At 55.8% G+C, this 20,999-nt stretch overlaps 1 protein-coding gene across 1 annotated transcript; it reads left to right on the forward strand.

Moving 5' to 3' along the window:
* The first annotated feature begins 1,460 nt into the window (after window positions 1-1,460).
* Window positions 1,461-20,701, forward strand: COLGALT1 (collagen beta(1-O)galactosyltransferase 1). The gene is made up of 12 exons (XM_032867619.1): window positions 1,461-1,858; window positions 3,116-3,226; window positions 3,707-3,824; window positions 8,331-8,465; window positions 9,626-9,830; window positions 11,723-11,842; window positions 16,253-16,329; window positions 16,418-16,524; window positions 16,681-16,813; window positions 17,990-18,117; window positions 19,106-19,312; window positions 19,515-20,701. Exons 1-12 carry the CDS (start codon window positions 1,596-1,598, stop codon window positions 19,780-19,782), a joined length of 1,872 nt encoding a protein of 623 aa, XP_032723510.1. The 5' UTR covers window positions 1,461-1,595; the 3' UTR covers window positions 19,783-20,701.
* The last annotated feature ends 298 nt before the right edge of the window (window positions 20,702-20,999 follow it).

Genomic DNA, 20,999 nt, shown 5'->3' on the forward strand with positions numbered 1-20,999 from the left:
CCCTCTTTGAGAAGATCACTATTTGTGGGGCACCTGGGTGGCTCAGTGGGTTAAGCCTCTGCCTTCAGCTCAGGTCACGATCTAAGTAAGGGTCCTGGGATCAGCCCCGCATCAGGCTCTCTGCTCAGCAGGGAGCCTGCTTTCCCCACCCCTGCCTGCCTCTCTGCCTACTTGTGATCTCTGTCAAATAAATAAAATCTTTAACCAACCAAACAAACAAAAAAATCACTATTTGCTTTTGGTTCCAAAAACTTTCAGTCTTTTCTCAGTTGATCAGGGTATGGGACGTGTCTTGTCACTGTTTTTCTCATTTAATATGACTGATCTTTCCTTGTCAGGCCTATAGAGTGTAAAATTGTTTTTTGCCATTTTGTTACAGCAAGTTTCAAATACATCCCAAAAGCACACCCCTGTGTGCCCCCACTCGGATTCAGCAGTGACCAAGTGTGGCCAGATCCCTTTCCTCTACTCCCATCCCTCACCCCCTTAGTCAATCATGTAACCAGTACATTTTAGGGTGCGTTTCCAAAATATTCAGCTAAAAACTGAACTTGAACAAATGACCGTTGTAGAAAAAAAACCTGGAAAACAGAAACAAAGGAGAGATGAAATTCGAAGAGAGGAATGGACAAGGAGAAGGACATGGGGAGAAGGAAGGGCAAGTATCACTTGACTCCACTAGCCATGCTGGGAGATTTGAGGCATTTAGGTCAAGCCCACCTCCCTGTCTTTCTTACTTCAGTTCAGGCCCTACTGTCCCTTTGCGCACAAGGTCGCAGGACCCTGAATTTTACTTAACAGTACTGAATCTCTCCCCCTTGCCACCATATTAACAAATGTATACCTGAGCATCCTTCTTAAAACTTAGTTTTTAAGAACGACCCAAAAACAATCCATTAGAAAGTACATTGGAGCATTGGGAAACAATCCCTTGGTAGCATTTCTATGGAAATTCCCACCCCACCTCCGGAGCACGTGCTCAGAGCTTACAAGTATCATCTGGCTCCATCTGACGCCAACCCTGCGGTGTCGGTAAGACCCTATTTTACAGATGGACAAATTGAGGCTCTCACTGGTAGCCCAAAGTGGGGGCTGAATTTGAAGCCAGGTCTGGGGACGCCAGAAACCGTAAGCTTAATACCCAACAGCCCTTTGAAACCAGGTCCTAACTAGCCAGGTCGACCTGGTGGCAGAGACTGGGTCCTACACGAATGGAAGTGGCACGGCGTATCAGGCGAAGGTTCAGGCGGGGGCGGGTGTCGGGAGGCACCGGGCGTTGTGAGCTCTGACACCTTTACGGCACTGAGTCACGTGAAAAAGGGAACGCTAGGAGCACTCTGTGCCTTTAAGGCGGGAGCAGGGGGCGGGGCGCCGGGGCGGGACTGACGTGACTCCCGGTGGGAGTCGCGTACGCAGCACTGTGAGCCTTTAAGGCCCTCGGGAGGAGGGGTCCGGGAAGCGGGCCCAGACGGCTGATTCACTCCAGACACTCTCCTCCCCTTTAAGGCGCGCGGCAGGGCGGGGCCCGGTGGCTGGCTCAAGGCGCGGTCCGCGTCCGCCGGCAGAAAAGCGGCTTAAAGGCGACGCGTGGCGCGATGGCGGCTGCCCCACGCGCGTGCAGGCGGCGCTGGCGGCTGCGCCCCGTGCTGCTGCTGCTGCTACTGCTCGCGCTGCCGCCCCCGGGCGGCCCGCCGGGCGCCGCCGCCTACTTCCCGGAGGAACGCTGGAGCCCCGAGTCGCCGCTGCAGGCGCCCCGAGTCCTCATCGCGCTGGTGGCGCGCAACGCGGCCCACGCGCTGCCCGCCACGCTGGGCGCGCTCGAGCGGCTGCGGCACCCGCGGGAGCGCACGGCGCTGTGGTGAGCGCGGCACCCGCCTTCCCCGCGCCCGGCCTGCCTCCCCTATACAGCCGGCTCCACCCCGCGCGCTGACTGCTGCCCTGGCACCGGGCGAGGCGGGCGGGACCCACGCGTGGCCCCTGCTTGCTTCCCTCTTCGGGCCGGCCAGACCCGCTGGCCCTCCGCTTGCTGTCCCTCCCTCCCGGTCTCTGCTCCGCCGCTGTGGGACTGACGGATCGCGCTCTGGCTTCTGGTCCCGCGGTTGGGGCAGATTCCGGACCACTCGTGCCCAGCCCAGGGCTGGGCTGCTCTGCCGGGGACGAACCCTCAAACCGCCTTCGGGGCACTCACGGCTCCAATTAGGGGAGCCTGGAGCCCCCACGGCCCACACTGCATTTCCACTAACAGGAAGTCTTTTCAGCTTCTGCTGCATTGAATCCTGAATCCACCCTGAGTCGATCCCCTGCCCTCTAACCAGCGTGGGTGGGTGGGTGGGTGCGTGAGTTATGGGACCAGGTGGCCAAGGGTGGGGGAGTGGGCAGAGCTATATCGCAACTCGTGATTTCCTGCCTCCTGCTTCGGTTTCCTCATCTGGAAAATGGGGGCATTAATATAACTCTGGTTGCCTTCTTCTCGGAAAATTAACCAGTTAATGCACTCAAGGCCTTGAGCCTGGGATCTCTAGCTTGGTGCTCCCTGACCAGAACTGTGGTTATGGTTATGTTGTCCTTACTAGTCATGGCTGCTCATGTTGGCAAGTTAATAACAACTTATTTGAGGGGAGAGCTCTCCTCTTGATGTGGACTCCTAAATGCCCCACACCCCTCCATCCCAGATTCCCCAGCCTGGATAATGCAGGCACACAGTTGGTGCTTAAGAAATGTTGAATTAACCAGTAAGCACAGGCCTTTCTAAGGTGCTGTTGTAGATAGGAGACAATCGAGGATGGTGGGGTGGGGGTAGATGATACATGCATTTTTAAATTAAATCAACATATTTAGTCCTTAACATGGTTATGAGATCCTGGGTGCTCAGTGTCTGCTGTATTTTTCCCAAAATTAGCTTGTTTAATCCCATCTGCAGCCCAGTGCAGCCGGTCCTGTCCTCGTCTCTGTTTTAGAATAGGAAACAGGCATGGAGGAGGGAAGCATCTTGCCCAGGGCTGTATAAGCTGCTGGAAGGCAAGCTTTGGGGTGTGGAGCCCATGTTGCTTCACTGCTACCTGGGGCTGCCTCAGTCTCCCCAGCCTCACGCTGACTGCCCTGCTCTGCTTTGCAGGGTGGCCACAGACCACAACTCAGACAACACATCGGCTGTGCTGCGGGAATGGCTGGTGGCCGTGAAGAGTCTGTACCACTCTGTGGAGTGGCGACCGGCGGAGGAACCCAGGTGAGCTCCAGGTTCTGCCCTGACCCCCCTCCCCAAGTCAACTGGGCTGTGCCCTTATTCACACACCTTCCATGACTCCCCATTGTCCTGTGACAGAACCCCAGCGCTTCTGCCTCTGCCTCTCTAGCCCAACTCTGCAGCTGTACGGGCTGGCCTTGGCTACTCTGACCTGCCCTCAACTTCAGTGGGCCATAATCCTTCAGCTGGACCTTTGTCCCCACAGGTCTCTCCACCTAGAGTTCCCTCACTCCCTGTCCTCCTCGTGGACGCCTACTGCTTTGTTCCCAGTCTCACTCTATGCTTAGCTTCCCCATGAGCCCCTGGGCAGTGCAGACCACTTGTTCCATTCAGCCTTTCCGGGTTTATTTCTTTACCTGTCTGCCTACACATTCCCTCCTCCAGGAAGCCCTCTCTGACCACTGCCCTCTGGGTTGCCATAGCGCTCCATCCTTCGCACATCACAGCCGTCTCTCTCTGCAGGTCCTACCCGGACGAGGAGGGCCCCAAACACTGGTCTGATTCGAGGTACGAGCACGTCATGAAGTTGCGCCAGGCAGCCTTGAAATCTGCCCGGGACATGTGGGCTGATTACATCCTGGTGAGTCTCTCAGCCAGCTACTCTGAGATCATGCGGGACATCTGGGTGGCCGTTAAGGGAAGGGGGATCAGTGGGCTGTGGAGATCATCCTTAAGCCCGTTTACAGAAGGAAACAGGCTCTGAGAGGGGGGAATGAGTTGTCCGATGTGATATAGTTGGTTAGCGGAGGAGCTGGGATTCGATCCCTGGGCGCTGGGGTTCTTAACATCAGGTGGTGTCCCCGACTGTCCCTGGGGTTGCACCCTGGGGTTATCTCCACTTTATCGCCACCTCTTCGCACCCCACAGTGACATCCTCTGGGTGACAGCTGAGAAGCAGGAAGATGGGGTGGGGGTCTGGGGGCTGGTGGAGAGTCTAGGCTGCTGAGGCCTGACTTTCACTTCCTTCTCCTGGGCCAGCCATTGCCTCTGGAGGAAGGGACGGTTCAGGCTGGGACACAGTAATGTGAAGGTACCTGCCCACAGGCCTGTGCGAGCTCCTTGAGTCCATCCCCTTGATCAGGACGTGATCCCTTCCCCTGGTGTGGATGGGGCTAGATGGCACCGGGGCTGCTGGGCCTGGCTCCCCTGATGCCAGCCCAACAGAGCCTGTGGTCGGTTTTCATTTCGGTGCCAGACCCCGAGCTGTGGTCTCTACCTTCTTCCACCTGCCAGAGCCTGGGGATGCAGTGAGGATGAGCCCGGGCTGAGCCCTGCCTTCCTAGTGTCCCAGGAGGGGGGGCCATGACCAGAAACCAAAACCGAGTGAGGAAGAACTGAGAGCAGCCGGTGCTGAGAGCAGCGGTGCCGTGATTGTGGAAAGGCGGCTGCTGGTGGATCAGTGTCTGGGGCTGCTGTGACAAAGGACTCCTCGCCCTGGCGGGGGGGGGGGGGGGGGGGGGTGTGGTTGGTGGTGGTGGACTGCAAACAGCGGAAGTTCATTGTCTCCCAGTTCTGGAGGCCAGAAGTCTGAAGTTAAGGTGTCAGCCAGGCCCTGCCCCCCTCCGCTGGCTCTAGGGGAGGATCCTTCCTCACTTTTTCCAGCTCCTGGGGCTCCATGTGCTCCTGGGCTTGTGGCCTGTGGCTGTGTCCCTCTGTTGTCTGCCTCTGTGGTCCCTTGGGCCTAGCTCTCTGTCCCTCCTCCTCTTACCAGGTCATCAGTCATTGACTTTAGGGCCCGCTCGACTCCTGTGTGACCCCATCTTAACCTACATCCTAGTTACATCTGCAAAGACCTATTTCCAAATAAGAAAACAGTCGCAGGGTCCTGGGGGTCAGGACTTCAACCTTTTTGGGGGCCACCGTTCAGTCTACAACAGATGGCACAGTCAGGGTGTAGTGACGAGTGAGCAGGGTTGGGGGTGCCTCTCTTAGGAGGGAACCCTAGCTGTGACCTGAAGGAACAAAGAAGTCAGCCTCGGGAAACTGGGGGACAGTGTCTGAGGCAGAGGGAGCAGAGTAGCGTGCAAGCTTGAGGCCTTCAGGGACTGGTGAGGCCCCTGTGGGGGTGATGGAGGTGGTCCTGTAGTGGTGGGAGGGGGCCAGACTATGCAGACCAAGGCAGAGATTTGGTTTTTACTTTGAGGGTAATGGGGAGCCGTGGAGGGTATATGAGCAGGGGAGAGTTGTGTTCTGATTTATGATTTTCAGAAGCTTCGTGGCTGCTGTGGGGAGCAGGGCCTGTTGGGGCTAGAGGGGGAACAGCAGGAGGCCAGTGTGGAGCAGTGCTGTGAAGAAGGGCAAGTAGATTGAGGTTGCCTTCATGGGCCAAGGGGACAGACCCTGCTCAGGGACTGGATGTGAGGGGGCCGGGAGGACCCCGTGTGCCTGGCCTGAGCTCTGCAGAGAGGAGGAAGAATGGAACAAGCTCTTCCTTGGAGCCCTATGGGTTGATGCCTTATCAGACCATTTTATAGATGGGAAAATGGAGGCTTAGAGATGGAGGGGACAACGTGCTTGTTGGTAGAGTCTCAGAACCAGTGAGGTGCAGTGGTGGGACTGGAACCTCCTGGAACTGTCTAGCACAAGGCCACCTTATTTGCTTCCCTGGGTTTTGCTTTCAGGGTTTGAGGCTGGTTGGTTTTCACTTTTTTCCCTCTGCAAACTTGGGTGGAACTCTACATGTCGGTTCAAAACTCAAAGCAGCTTTTGACACACCAGTATCTTTTGGTAACTAGGGATTTTGGAAATCCATATTGGGGTGTGAAATCATTTGTCCGGTGTTTTAAAATTGTTATGAAAAGGACCTCTTTTTTCTTTTTTTAAAGACCTCTTTTTAAAAAGAAAAAGCAAAAAAAAAATTTAAAAAAGGACCACTTTTTTTCTCTTTTTGTAAACGCTCCAGGTGTTACTTGTAAGAAAATATACAAGAAAAAATAAGAAACCTAGGGAAGAAAAAAACAAGCAAACCTTGTAATCTTACCTCCCAGAGAGACTCCCTTTCTGGCTGGTTTCCGTGTTTTCTAATTGAGGTGCAATTCACATAACATAAAATTAACTGTTTCAAAGGGAACAACTCAGCGGCATTTAGTACATTCATTATGTCGTGCAACCACAACCTCTCTCTAGTTCCAGAACGTTTCCGTCATGCCAGAAGGATGCCCTGTCCCCAGGAGCACTCGCTGCCTCTCCCCGGCCCCTCCCCCAGGCTCTGGCAGCCACCAGTGTGCTCTCCGTGTCTGTAGATGTGCCTGTTCTGGACGTTTCTTATAAATAAGATAAGGCCATACGCTCTGTGGTCTTCTGTGTCGGGCTTCTCTCACTCAGCACAATGTTCTCAACGTTCATCTGTTGTAGCGTGTGTCCGTGCTGTGTTCCTCGTTAGGGCTGAGTGATGTTCCATTGTTTGGACGGACTACGTTTTGTTCATCCATTCTCCTGTTGATGGACACGTGGGTCATTTCCACTGTGTGGCTCTCGTGGCCGGTGCTGCTGTGAATGTGGGTGTGCAGGTGCCTGTTTCTAGTTGTCTCGGTGCATACCTAGGAGTGGACTCGCTGAGTCATTAGGTAGTTCTCTGTGTAACTCTTGGAGGAACCACCAGACCCTTCTGGCTGTTTTTATTGTGTATATAGTCAAAGGTCACACATACAAATGTTGGCAGGGGCCAGGCAGGGAACAGTCCCCGCGGCTTGTCCCAAGGGGCAGCCGCCTTCCGTCTCCAGCTGGGGGTTGGCTTGTGGGAGTGCCACTCTGGAATTGCCAGGGAAGGCTGGGACTCTAGTTCTTGCTGTTGCGTGTGGCAAGTGATTTATAGGTTTTAAAAATCCTGTGTGGGTGGGTGCCTGGGTGGCTCAGTGGGTTAAGCCTCTGCCTTCGGCTCAGGTCATGATCCTATGGTCGAGTCCCACATCGGTCTCTCTTAAAAAAAAAAAAAAAAAATCCTGTGTTGGGGACAGAAAGCCTATCTGTGGACCAGAGGCATTTAAAAACAAATCAATCATTCCTAAGAGTTCTGTGATGCGTGGTGGCCTGGTGTCTTCACGTCCCAGTGGACACGGACACCCTCGCCTGATCCTACTCCATGGTGCAAATCCTAGCTGTCTGGGCTCACTCTGCAGTGAGGAGCCGGAACTTTTCTAGCCGGTTCGCCATGGCTAGACTCTGTCGTTCCCCAGTTAGTGTGGTCAGCAGCACTGCAGTGAGCCTCCGGGTGTGGCCTCTCTGGGGAGTGTTGCTGACACATGGTTTTGGGGGGAACAGCAGGCACCTCCCCCCCGATGGTGACCCTTTTCCTGGGTTGGTGGATTTCATCCCATGCTGCACCAAGCAAGTTACCATCTTTTTTTTTTCTTTTTAAGATTTTAAAAATTTATTTGACAGAGATCACAAGTAGGCAGAGTCAGGCAGAGAGAGAGGAAGGGAAGCAGGCTCCCTACTGCTCAGAGAGCCTGATGCGGGGCTCAATCCCAGGACCCTGAGACCATGACCTGAACTAAAGGCAGAGGCTTTAACCCACTGAGCCACCCAGGCACCCCTAAGTTACCATCTTTTTATCCCGACATGTAAGGTGTTACAGGAAAACAAAGGGCTTCCGTAAAGACCGGATTTGTATACACTCTGTCAGCCCGTAATTCACATTAGACATGAGTGGGCTCCTCCCTGCCCCTCCCCGCGGAGTTGGCCTCTGCTCCTACCGTCCTACTCATGGACAGGGGCTGCCTTTTTGAGAAGTTCCCATAAATGGTGCCACGAGTACTTGCTGTCGTGTTTGATGTGTTCCCCCCCGCCTCCCGCCCCCAGCGCCATGTCTGGACCCCATTTGTGTTGCTTTGTGCGTTGTGGTCTGTCCCTTCTCTTGCTACAGAGTGGATTTCGTTGTATGAGCATTACTGGGCTTGTCACCAGGGGCAGAGCCGGTGGTGGAGGAACCGGCTGGCTTCCAGGGCCCCATCTGCTTACTCTAGGATCCCCAGACTGCCGCCCCCTCCCCTCCAGGATGCTGGCAGCTGCCATAGCTGTTCAGAGCCGTGGGCCAGCCTGGGTCAGTCCCATGGGCCCTGCTGATTCTCTGCTGGGTGTTTTGCAGTTTGTGGACGCAGACAACCTGATCCTCAACCCGAACACACTAAGCCTCCTCATTGCTGAGAATAAGACGGTGGTGGCCCCCATGCTGGATTCGCGGGCTGCATACTCCAACTTCTGGTGCGGGATGACCTCCCAGGTCAGGGGGCTGCTGGGGGAGGGTGGGGGCCGGGAATGGTGGGGGCAAGCGAATGGGGACTGTGGCTGGAGCCCAACTTCCCATACCACCTCATGGTAGGCCCTTTACAACACCATCCTGGTAATCCTTAACTAGCTCCTTGATGGAAGGTCTATGATTGTGCCCTCTCCTCCCCATTCCCTTCCCAGTCACTGAGGGAGAGACAGAAACGCAGGGAGAGAGAACTTGACTTGCCGGAGTTCACACAGCTAGAAAGCCATGGTGCCAGGTAGGACTTCAGGCACAGCTTGATCCAGGTGTTCAAACAACTTTCCCATCTTCCTCCATCTTTTGGGTGGCTTCATTGTCAGACTCTGGGAGTACAATCCTAGCACCATCCAGCCAAAGTCCACTTTGGGCCTTGTCCAGTCTCCTCCTACACCGGAGCCAATTCCCGAAGCCAGGAAAATGCCAGGTTCTGATTGACTGATTCTGGGCCGGTAGTCCCACCCCAGCGTTGAGGCTGGGATTGCAGGCAACACCAGGAGGAGTGCAAGGGTAGGCGCTGGAGTGGGGGTCATGCCAGAGCCAGGACCCCCTCCTGTCTCCTCCTGTCTTTTTAATTGATGTGTGATTTACATAATAGGAAACTCACCCTCTTAAAGTGAACACTTCAGTAGTTTCTATTTTAAAAAAAATATGTCACGGAAATCTAAATATTACACTCTAACAATTCCAGTTTGTAAAGGTATGATGAAGAGAGAGAACAACTTAAGATGGTTAAAACTTCTTTTTAAAAAGATTTCGCCCCGTGTTTCTTGAAGTCCTACTTCTGATGTTCAGTCCTGTGTAAATCAAGGAATCGCAAATATCTGGTCCCTTTCGCAGCTTGCTCATTTCCTCCAAGAGCTGCCTTTCTGATCTGAAGTGTTGAGCTAGGTCTGCAGGTGGGCACACAGCTGTGGCCCTTCCTTCCTCGGCCCCCACCCTACTGCCTGTGGCTCTGGATGTGGGGGACAAGCCCTGACCACCCCCAGAGTTCTGGACTCAGGGAGAGCCCACCACAGCCAGAGGTTGGCATCTGGGTCCTGCTCTCTAAGTGTTCCATGCCTCCCCTTGTCCCAGGCCTCCAGCCTTACCTCTAGGATCCCCCCCATAGAGCTGCACCCTCCCCCCCACAGGGCTACTACAAACGTACCCCCGCCTACATCCCCATTCGCAAGCGGGACCGCCGGGGCTGCTTTGCTGTTCCCATGGTGCACTCCACCTTCCTCATTGACCTGCGGAAGGCAGCGTCCAGGAACTTGGCGTTCTACCCTCCTCACCCTGACTACACCTGGTCCTTTGACGACATCATCGTTTTTGCCTTCTCCTGCAAGCAAGCAGGTGAGCCCACAGAAGGTTCCCAGAAACCAGAACTGCAGGGTGCAGGGATGGTTTCAGGTGTAGCTGTATCCAGGTGTTCAGGTGATGTCCCCAGTAGTCCATTTCTTCCAGCCCCCACTTCGACGGGTCACTTCGATCCTCTTATCTTTAAGACCTCTTTATTGGAGGTTATTTTCACCTTGATAGTCTCCTGTGTTCTCCCAGTTTTCTGTAGTTGAGCATAATTATTCGCTAAGTATACAGTTAGGGAGGAAACATTTTTAAAAAGAAAGAACACAGCCATAGCTGGCCTCTCATTTTTTTTAAAACCGTGGTTCGGCGAACAATGGCCCATGGCCCAAATCTGGCCCACCATCTGTTTTCCTGTAGCCATAAGCCAAGTATGTCTTGGGTTCCTGGACCTAATTCTATCTTGAGTGTGTGCGTTGGTGGGGGCGACTTCCCCACACCAACAAGCCATTGTCTCTGTAAGACAAGCAGGGTATCTTCCAATTCAACTCACTTCTGACAGTCTTTCCAGGGATAGTGTCAGATCGCACAGGTTGGGGGGGTGCTCAGTCGGACAACACTGTCTGCCACCCCAACTTCAGATGCTGGCCACAAACCCACATGCTTCTGAGGAACTGGCCATAAACCTAAGGCTCCCAAGACACTCTCCTTGGGGTCTGTTACTTTGTAAAAGCAGCTCACAGAATTCAAGAACCCCATTTACTCGCCAGATGCCTCGGTTTAGTCTAAAAGGCTCTAACTCAGGAGCAGCCCTGGGGAAGAGATGCGGTATGTGGGCTGTGTGAGGTCCAGGGGAAGGGGCGTAGAGCTTCCTTTCCCCCTCCAGGCTCTAGTACATTACTCTCCCCACACCCCACATGTTCACCAACTCGGAACTGCTGGAAATTCCATCCTTTTGGGTTTTTATGGAGGCTTCTTTACGTAGACATGATTGATTGGATCATTGGCTCTCAGCAATCCAACCTCTAGCTCCTCTCCCCTCCCCAGAGACAGGAGGGGTAGGACTGAAAGTTCTAGCCCTCTGTTCATGGCTGATTCCCCTTGGCAACCAGTGTCTGTTGGGGGAGGGAGGTTCCTCTTTAAGTGCTTTCCAGAAGTCACTTACTAATGTGAGAGACACCTCTAAGCTCTCAACATTTAGGAAATTCCAAGGATTTTGGGAACTGAGCCCGGACCTGTGGATGAAGACCAAATATATACGCCAAGTCTGTATTTGGTCATCTGAACAGGAAAAAAAAATGAAAAGAAGGCTAATACTTTGTGACATCTGAAGATTGTATAAGATTCGAATCTCAGTGCCTATAAAGAAAGTTTCATCAGCACGCAGCCACGCCCATTCACTGGAGCCTCATTTCTGGCTGCTGCTGCGTTCCAGCTGCAACTGAGTCATTGAGATAAACCGTCTGGCTCATAAGTGTAAATATTGACCATCTGGCCCTTGACAGAAAAAGTTAACCAGTTCAAGTGGAAATCATTCTTCATTGGGTTTTTCACTTAAAAAAGAAAAGATATGCATAAAATCTTAAACCATCCAAAAAGGGCAAATGCAGATGGAGGTGCTGTTGCTTCTGTCTGGGTCAGCCGCATCTCCTTTTCCTGCCTCACTGGACCTCTGCGCTGCCCTCCCTGGGGTTGTGCGGTTGGCCGTGTCTCGGAACCCCGCGGGGGATCATGGCAGTGGCCGTGCGAGGCGCTCATTAACAGCTCTGGAGTTTCCCCAGGCCAGCCTGGCAGCTGGGGAGCTGAGGAGTCCCCGACAGGTGCCGGGAACAGGGGGGACCTGGTGAGGTTCTAGGCTCACCCTCAGTGGTGCGTCTGGTTTCTGGGAGCCGCTGTTGCCTCGTACCATTTTTCACTTTGCATTGTTGTTCCCTTGGCCGCAGAGGTCCAAATGTACGTCTGCAACAAGGAGGTGTACGGCTTCCTGCCTGTGCCGCTGCGGTCACACAGCACCCTCCAGGATGAGGCAGAGAGCTTCATGCACGTGCAGCTGGAGGTCATGGGTGAGTCCCCAAACATGGAGGGCTGAGTCACCTCCCTTTCTCTACCACCTTGCCTCTGTCCCATCTGCTGTGTGCCAGTCCCTTGGCTGGGAGCGGGGGACTCGGCACGAACAAGGTGGATGGTTGTCCCTGCTCTTGGAAACAGCTGTGCGCAGCATCCTGAGAGCAGTCAGGATGGGCTCCCGGGAAGAGGAGGAATGAAGATGCACGGTGGGTAGGAGTTAGCCGGGAAGAGAATTACAGGGGGCGGGAGCAGCACGGGCAAAGGTCAGGAGGCTGGAGGGGACGTGAGCTCAGAGAACGGCCAAGATTGATGGGACAGAAATAAAGGTGGCGAGCTGGGCAGAGCTGACAGGCAGGGCCAGCACAGGGGCCTTTGACACCAAGCTGAGGAACAGAGCTTTTGCCCAAAGGCAGCTGGGAGCTATAGAGGGTGTGAGAACAGAAGGGGCAGCAGGTTTTCACTGGTGGACCTTCATTGTGCATGGCAGTGTCTGGGACTCCACCATTTCAAGCTGTGTCCTCATCCATGCCTCTGCCAAACCCAGACCCAGCATTATTTAATACTTATCTTAAGCAGACACTGTTTTCCCCCACTTGAATACATTTAAAAAAGGAAACTAGGAATTTTTTTAAAAGATTTTATTTATTTATTTGACAGACAGTGAGAGAGGGAACACAGCAGGGGGAGACGCAGAGGGAGAGAGAGAAGCAGGCTTCCTGCTGAGCAAGGAGCCTGACCTGGGGCTCGATCCCAGGACTCTGGGATCATGACCCGAGCTGAAGGTGTACTCTTAATGACTGAGCCACCCAGGTGCCCCGGAAACTAGGTACTCTAGTGGGCCCCTGAGATAGGACAAGCACAAAGGGCTGGGCTGCCACCAAGGTTGTTTGAGGAGGGGGCTCCTGTTCCTGCTGGGGCTCTCCAGAGACACCACACAGTGTCTCCTGTGAGGGCCTCGCCCAGTGCTGGCCACGCACATCCCCCAGAAGGCCTCTGAGGCAGCGTGGCCTTTCCTCCCACTGCACAGACAGGGAGGAGCCCTGCTCCTTTAACCTTTCCCACGGTTAAACCTCTCTCTGGAAAGTTCTAAGACACCCCCTGGTGGCTGAAGATGGAATGGCACCCTGCCCTCTGTTTTGGGGGGGACATTTAGGTACTTTGAGGTGACCCCTGCAGGTTGCATGGTCACCAGGGTGAAGACCCCTGTAGTACCTGAGTGTTTGTCACACACAGATGCCCAGGCCTGGTCCAGCAGCCCCACCAGGCCACACTCACAGAGGGGGCTTTCTGTCTTCACCAGTTCCAGCCGGTGACTGGCCCCTGAGAAATGTCTCACAGGCTGCCAGAGTTTTCCTACTTGATTTTATTATTTTTTTAAATGTTATTTTTATTTATGTATTAATAAATTTTATTTTTATTATTTTCTATTTTTTGAGAGTGAGCGAGAAAGCACGCATGAGAGCAGGGGCGGTATGGAGGGAGAGGGAGAGAGAGACTCTTATACTGTCTCCACAGCTAGCAGAGCCCAATGCAGGGCTCTCATGAGGACATGACCTGAGCCAAAATCAGGCGTCAGGTGCTCCACCAACTGAGCCACCCAGGCTCAGTTAGGAAGTATTAGAACCTGACGTCACCAGAGGAGTGAATATTTTCCTATGTCTCGAGGGCCAGAGCAAAGCCTACAGAACAGACAGAAGGAGGGTCTGGGGGTTTCAGATATTCGTGTAAATCCTTCCTTCCGGTCTGAGTGAAGACTGTATTTTTCTCTCCATCCCTGTGTGGGTACCTGGACCCCGGCTGTGCATGTGATTTTTCATGCGTTCAAAAGTCTGTCCAGTGATGCAATTTCAGGCTTGCAGGAAGGCTCAGTGACGTCCCCAGGGCTGGGGGATCCTGCCGCCTGCTTCCTTCCTCCCCACCCCGCTCGTGGACAATGGAACATCTTTCCTCATCTCCTGGTAACCCTTGCTCTTACACTCGGGGTTTATTACAAGCAAAAGGATGCAGGTTACAACTGGCAAAGGGAAGGGGTGTCTGGGGTGGCGACCCAGAGAGTTCTGTGCATGAACTTCCGGGTGCCCCCCGTCTGTGGAGTCGTGTGGACAGCTTTCAGTTCTCCCAGCGCCCTGTATGGCCACGCACATGGTGTACTGCCATCCAGGGATGCTCCCTAAGCCTCAGGGTCCAGGCTTTTTACTGGGGCTAACTCACATGGGCGTGGCTGACTGCCTCTCTAGCCCCTGCAGGGGGCGAGCTGATCCCACATGGCCCAAGTCCCCTCCCCTAAATCACACTGTTGGCATAGACCACCCAGTGTGGCCCGAGAGCCCAAGCAAACAAAGATAGTCCTGTCAGGCAGAATGTTCAGAGGGCTTCCACCTCTCAGGCTCTGAGGACAAAGGCCGGATGTCTTTTTGGGCGGGTTTGATTATTCACCCCCACAATGGGTCTGGAGGTGTTTGGTTTTTATAATCACTGTGCTGTGACTTTTCTGGAAAGGCCGCATTGCTTTGCTCCTTCTGGATGCCTGCTGTGCTCCGTCTTCCCCAGAACTGATGACAGTGGGGAGCTCCTCCCCACCCAACAGGCGGCCTTGTTGCCCTCCGCACCCCGCAATGGAGGGGCAGAAGCTCAGAAGGAGAAGGGAAAAGGCATCCGGAGTTTGAACCTGGGTGCTCAGATCCCAGCATCTTGCTCTCGGTCTCCAGCTCCCCCAAGAGGATGGGGGCGGGGGGTGGCCAGAGCCGTGAAGAGCCCGGGACAGGAGGAAACCCCAGGATGCGGTGTTCCTGGGGGGCCCAGGTTGGCTTTGGGCCGTGCCCCAGCCTGTCGCAGACAGAGGGGCCTGTGTCTCTCCCTCGGGCTCACACGGGGCCTTTATTCTCCATGGGGCAGATGGCACACTCACCTTCAGGCTGGGCTCCTCTGGGTCAGCCTCCCCAGCCTCCTCTCCACCCGTGGAGCTGATCCTTCTGAAGGAAGCTGCCAGGGTCGTGCCAAAACAGGGCCCTGGAGATGTGGTCTGAGCCCTGCTGACAGCAGCTGGCGCGTTGTGGGGGGCTCGTGGCCACTCTGAAATTCTTGCCATACTTTGGCTTATAGACATGCCACTCCAGTCCCACGGTCACCTTCTGCAGGTGTATCTCTGTGGTCTCCCCTCTGCGTGCGTGGCTGGATCCAAGTTGCGCATTTTGATAAGGACCCCAGTCACTCTTTTCACTTGGTTGTCTCTGTAAAGACCTTATTTCCAAATAAGATCACGTTCTGAGGTACTGGGGGTTAAGATTCCATCCTGTTGGGGAGGACACGATTCAGCCCATAATGTGCATCATTTCATGGCATCTCCTGAAACCTCTGGGAGGAGGAGGAGTTTTTTGTTTTTTTTTAAGATTTGATTTTATTTTAAGATTTTTATTTATTCGTCAGAGAGCAGAAGCACGGAGAGCTACGGGCAGAACAGGGAGAGCAGGCAGAGAGAGAAGCAGGATCCCCGTCGAGCAAGAAGCCCGATGTGGGACTCGATCCCAGGACACTGGCATCGTGACCTGAGCCAAAGGCAGACTCTCAACTGACTAAGCCACGCAGGCGTCCCGAAGAGGAGGTTTTTAAAATTGGAGTCCTGGGGCACTTGGGTGGCTCAGTCAGTTGAGCATCAGACTTTGGTTTCAGTTCAGGTCATGATCTCAGGGTCCTGAAATTGAGCCCCGTGTTGGGAATCCATGCTCTGTAGATTCTCTGAGAATCTCATGCCTGAGATTCTCTCTCTCCCTCTGTCCCTCACTACCACCACCCCCACTCAAGCACACTTTCTCTCTCTCAAGTAAATAAATCTTCAATAAAATAAAATTGGAGTCTCTTGATAGATGAAGAAAGCCAAGGCCCCAGTAGGTTAAGGTCACACAGTTTGCCATCATTTTTTTGTTCATTCTCTGAGTAACTATTGAGTGCCTGCTGTATACCAAGCTTTGGGCACTGGGGACTCAGTGCGAGTGGACAGACGTGGTGTCTGTCCTGCAGTGCTTGTGGCAGACAGATAGAAAGCCAGGGAGGTGGGCTCACAGGATTGGGGTTTGATGATGGAAGGCCAGATGCTGTGGGAGCCAGGAGGAGGTATCCTGCTCCAGCTCAAGAGGGCATCTTAGCTGAGAACTCAGGAGAAGGAGGGGAGGAAGGAAGGTGTTTCATGCAGAAGTCCAGCATGTGCAAACGTCCTGAGGTAGGAGGGGGTGCATTTGGGGGCAGTGCCAACAGCCAGAGTGAGTAGGTGCAACATCGTCAATGATTCCAGGCTAAGGAGCTTAGGGGGATGGGGGTCCCAGAGGGGATGGGGAAAGGAAGGGACACTGGAGGCTGGAGCTCCTACCCCCATGACCCCACTGACACCCTGGCTTCTGTCTGCCTCACAGTGAAACACCCACCGGCGGAGCCCTCCAGGTTCATCTCCGTGCCCCCCAAGATGCCTGACAAGATGGGCTTCGACGAGGTGAGCCAGGCTTACCCCAGTGGGTGGGGGCGGGGCGGAGGCAGGGGCCCGCCTGGAGGGTCCGACGACGGGAGCTCTGGGCCCGCAGGTCTTCATGATCAATCTGAAGCGGCGGCAGGATCGGCGGGAGCGCATGCTGCGGGCCCTGCAGGCGCAGGAGATCGAGTGCCGGCTGGTGGAGGCTGTGGACGGCAAGTGCGTCCTGAGTCCCTCCCGGGGGTGGCGGGGGGTGGGGGGCGGGCTTGTGGCTGTTGGAGCGGGTGGGCAGGGCACCTGGGTGTAGACGGCTCCCAGGCAGGCACTGTCGCATACGTCTTACTCTGACCCCCTCCCTCCCGTCCCCGCCTCCAGAGCCATGAACACCAGCCAGGTGGAGGCATTGGGCATCCAGATGCTGCCCGGCTACCGGGACCCCTACCACGGACGGCCCCTCACCAAGGGCGAGCTGGGCTGCTTCCTCAGCCACTACAACATCTGGAAGGAGGTAGGTCGGGCGAGGAAGGGCAGGGCTGACCTCAGGCTTCCGGCCACCCAGGGAGGGACTCGCTGGCGCCCCCTGCAGGCTTCTGGGATTTCAGCAGGACACAGGGCCTCGGTTCAGAGAACCCTTCACCGGGATGTCACAGCAGCCTGGATGGGCAGCTGCTGTCCTTCCGTTGTGCAGATGGGGAAGCAGACGAGGGAGGCAGGGATGTGCCCAGCTCCCATAGAAAGTGGGGTCTCAGACCCAGGACCTCCAAGTGAGGCCCCTTCCCACACTGCTGCTTTCACGGGTCTTTGGAGCCTGGACTCCGTGCTCAACACTTACCAGTAGAAGTGACAGCCACGGGGATAGTCAGCAACGCTAACCCCACACCGGGGTCTCGTCGGCCACTCTCAGAGGCCGAGATTCAAACATGGAGCCACCAGGCAGCGGGCCAGACGGGGTGTCTGGGCGTTTGAGGTGACGGGTCCTCTCTTCCTGAGTGAGGTTTATCGTGGAGGGCGTGGGGCCGGGGTTCCTGTATCCAGGCGGCCTGACCTGGGTTCAAGCCAAGCCCTGCCTCACAGAGGGGTGAGCTCTGTGAGCGAGGAGGGCGCCCTGTTCTTGAAGATGACAGTCAACCTCCTCAGTCTTGAGGCTTCTCAAGTGCCTTTGGGGACACCCATGTACCTGTTGTGCATCCGGCCTGGTGCTGGGAGCGGGACAGCCACCAAGACAGATGTGGGTCCTGGCAGGGGGCTCACAGCCCTGGGAGATGGGGACTCTGATGGCAAACCACAGTAACCTAAGTGTGACGCACCCACACAGGGATGAATTGTCCTCAGCTGACAGCTGTGGCCAGTGGTCAGGGAGGGCCTCCTAGGTGACCTCTGAGCCCAGGCCTCAAGGCTGGGGGCCAGCCTGCCACTGTGCTGCGGCGGGGGGTGGGCACTCTGCGTCAGCGTTGGCACAGGCACAGGCCCTGGGGTGGGAAGGAGCAGTCAGGCCAAGGGCAAGGCCAGGGCACCTATCGCCAAGTGTGCAAGGAGCTGATGGCCAAGAGGTCGATCCCGATGTTGGTGGGGAAGGCTTGTGTTTGCTTCTCTCCTGCAGCCCCAGGGCCTTGAAGCAGAGCTGACTTTTGGGTCAGGTCTGGCCTTGGTCCTCATCTGATGTGGGCAGGGCATCCTCCCTCAGGTTGTGGACCGCAGGCTGCGGAAGTCACTTGTCTTCGAGGACGACCTGCGCTTTGAGATCTTCTTCAAGAGACGCCTGCTCAACCTCATGCGGGACGTGGAGCGGGAGGGTCTGGACTGGGACCTCATGTGAGCGTGGGCCAGGGCTGGTGGTGCTGCCTGGACCCCTGGGTGGCACTGGGGTGGGGCCGGGGCTCCGGGGCTCGGTTTGGAGTGGGTGGAGCTGCAGTCTGGACCTGGGAAGTGAGGCCTAGAGCCTGGAGGTCTGAGGGCCTTTGCAGGCTAATAGGCCGCACCAACTCACAGGTGTGGCGGGAGGGGACTCGGGTGTAGCCTGTGGTCCCTGGATCCAGAGAGCACTCAGGGTTTAGCCTAAGGCCTGGGGGGTAGGGCCTGTGGCCTGTGAAGATGACCTGGAAATCTAGGGACCTGGCCTGTGGGGAGGGGGCTCGAGAGGGCTTGGAGGCTTGAGGAGTCCTGGAGGGGATGGGGTTTGCCTGAGATTTGAGGTGGAAGCCTGTGCTCAGGGCTGAGGATCTGGGGCTGTGCCCAGAAGCTGGGGGCGTGGCCAGGAAGCCTGGGTCTTAGACCAGCAGTAGGTAGGATGTGGCCAGCATATTTCTGGACAGTCCTTTGGAATGTCCCCTAGGTGAGTTGGTTCGTCCCCTGGGCCCACGGTGTACAGGGCCCTGATGCAGGTGCTGGGCCCCAGACTCTGGACTGTGCTAGTCATAGTACTGGGAGCAATACCCCTTCCTCCCCAGCCACTCACCACATTTGTGCACGTTGCCCAGCTGCCACAGCTCTCTGAACTCAGAACAGCTTCCCTCCTAGCCCCAGTCCTTCTGTGGTTCAACCTCAGAGTGTCCAGGACGTCCTCCCCTTCTGAGCTTCAGATCCTCCCATGGCTCCCTAGTACCCTTGGGAAAAACACGGTCTCCTCCCTGAGGTCCTCCGTGGTCCGGCAGCCACCCCTGCCTCCTGGCTGCTCTCCCACACGCGCCCAGCCTGCTCCCACCCCAGGGCCTGGCAGAGGCTCACTCGATCTCATACTCGCTCAGTTAGCATCCTCCGTGGGGGCTTAGAGGGTGACAGGACCCTGACTCTGCACCCGCAGCTACGTGGGCCGGAAGCGGATGCAGGTGGAGCACCCGGAGAAGGCCGTTCCCCGCGTGAGGAACCTGGTGGAGGCAGATTACTCCTACTGGACGCTGGCCTACGTGATCTCCCTGCAGGGCGCCCGCAAGCTGCTGGCCGCCCAGCCGCTCTCCAAGATGCTACCTGTCGACGAGTTCCTGCCGGTCATGTTTGACAAGCACCCAGTGTGAGAGGGGCAGGCCGAGGGTCTGGCCTGGGTCGGTGGGAGGGGTGGACCCCCGGTCCTGTGGCTTTCCCTCCCACTCCTTCCTCGGTGCCTGTCCCCCCTCCTGCCCCGCCCACTTCTGTCTCAGTCTGTCCCCTCCCACGTCCCCCTTGGTCAGGACTCCCAACCCATGGCGGCCCCCCTTGCTCCCCCACACCCCCAGGTCCGAGTACAAGGCCCACTTCTCGCCCCGCAACCTGCGTGCCTTCTCGGTGGAGCCCCTGCTCGTCTACCCCACGCACTACACGGGGGACGATGGCTATGTGAGTGACACGGAGACCTCGGTGGTGTGGAACAACGAACACGTGAAGACCGACTGGGACCGCGCCAAGTCCCAGAAGATGCGGGAGCAGCAGGCCCTGAGCCGTGAGGCCAAGAACTCCGACGTGCTGCAGTCGCCGCTGGACAGTGCGGCCCGCGACGAACTCTGAGCGCTGGAGGCCGAACCGCCAAAGCCGGCCTCACTGGCGCAGCCCGACCTCTGTAGGCTGCGGAGGGCTCTCCCCTCCAGGCAGTATGCAGCCGGCTTGGCTCGGCTCTGGCTCAGCAATCACGTGCACGCAGGCAGCTTTAATGGAGTGCCTACTGTATGCCGGGAATGGGGCTTGGCACTAGGGCATCAGAAGGGAACCAGACCTCGTTCCTGTCTTCAGGTGCCGAACACTTGGAAGTCCTCACTGGGTACCAGGCTTCCGCGTTTGGCAGTGGATGGGGCATAATTATTCCTTCAGCTAGTGACCGATTGGTCCATCAAGCTTTTGTTGATTCCCCCCCCACCCCAAGAATCAGCACTAGTGATACACAGTCATCGTTTTAATGCATTGAAGTATTTATTGAATGCCTGCTGTATGTCGGGCACCAAACATTGTGGGCTCTGGGAATACTGGGATAAACAAGATACTTTCATTCATTTCTCCGAATACCTACGAAGTACCCACCATGTGCCTGGTACTTGGGACACAAAGACAAGTTCTTATTAACTCAGAGCATTTATTGAGTGCCTACTGTGTGCTGGGAACTGAGCTTGGTGCCGGGGTGAAAATCAACAAGGTGCTTTTCACTCTTCAGTTGGCTTCTTCCGCACACGTGTAGAGGGCACCCGCTGGGGGCCGGCATTAGTGAAACCAAACAGCATATCCTGTGCTGGGTCAGGACATCAGACGACCCTCCTGCGTGCAGGGCCGCGTTCTAAGGGCTGGGCCACCCAAATGAACAAGATGAATCTTATTTTTCCTTGCAGCAGGCGTTGATGGAGCGCCTACTGTGTACCAGACCTCGTGGACTCCCCGTGAGACTGGAGAATTGTTGGCTGAGAGTTTGATCCCTGCCTGCCGTGCTCTCCCCCCCCTTCCCCCCAACCCTGGTCACCCAAGCTGTGTGCAGACAAAATCCCCACCACCACCCAGGAGGGAGGGTGGCTCTCCCCTCACCAGGGACAACCGCAGTTCCTAGCGACCACACAGCCACGAGCAGGCTTCCCTGGACCCAGCCCCCCTGGCGGGGGCAAGGGATAAAGACAGGGGCTGGGTCTCCTGTGCTCACCCCTGCTCCCGTGTTGACTTGTCATCCCATCTGCTTGACCTCCCTGCCCTGCGTCTCAGGCGTGGGCTCTGCTCGCTCCATGGGGTTCCTGCATTCAAGCCTTTGG

The sequence above is a fragment of the Lontra canadensis genome, unplaced genomic scaffold (assembly GCF_010015895.1).
Source record: "Lontra canadensis isolate GAN:19392208 unplaced genomic scaffold, GSC_riverotter_1.0 scaffold35, whole genome shotgun sequence".
Classification (NCBI taxonomy): Eukaryota; Metazoa; Chordata; class Mammalia; order Carnivora; family Mustelidae; genus Lontra; species Lontra canadensis.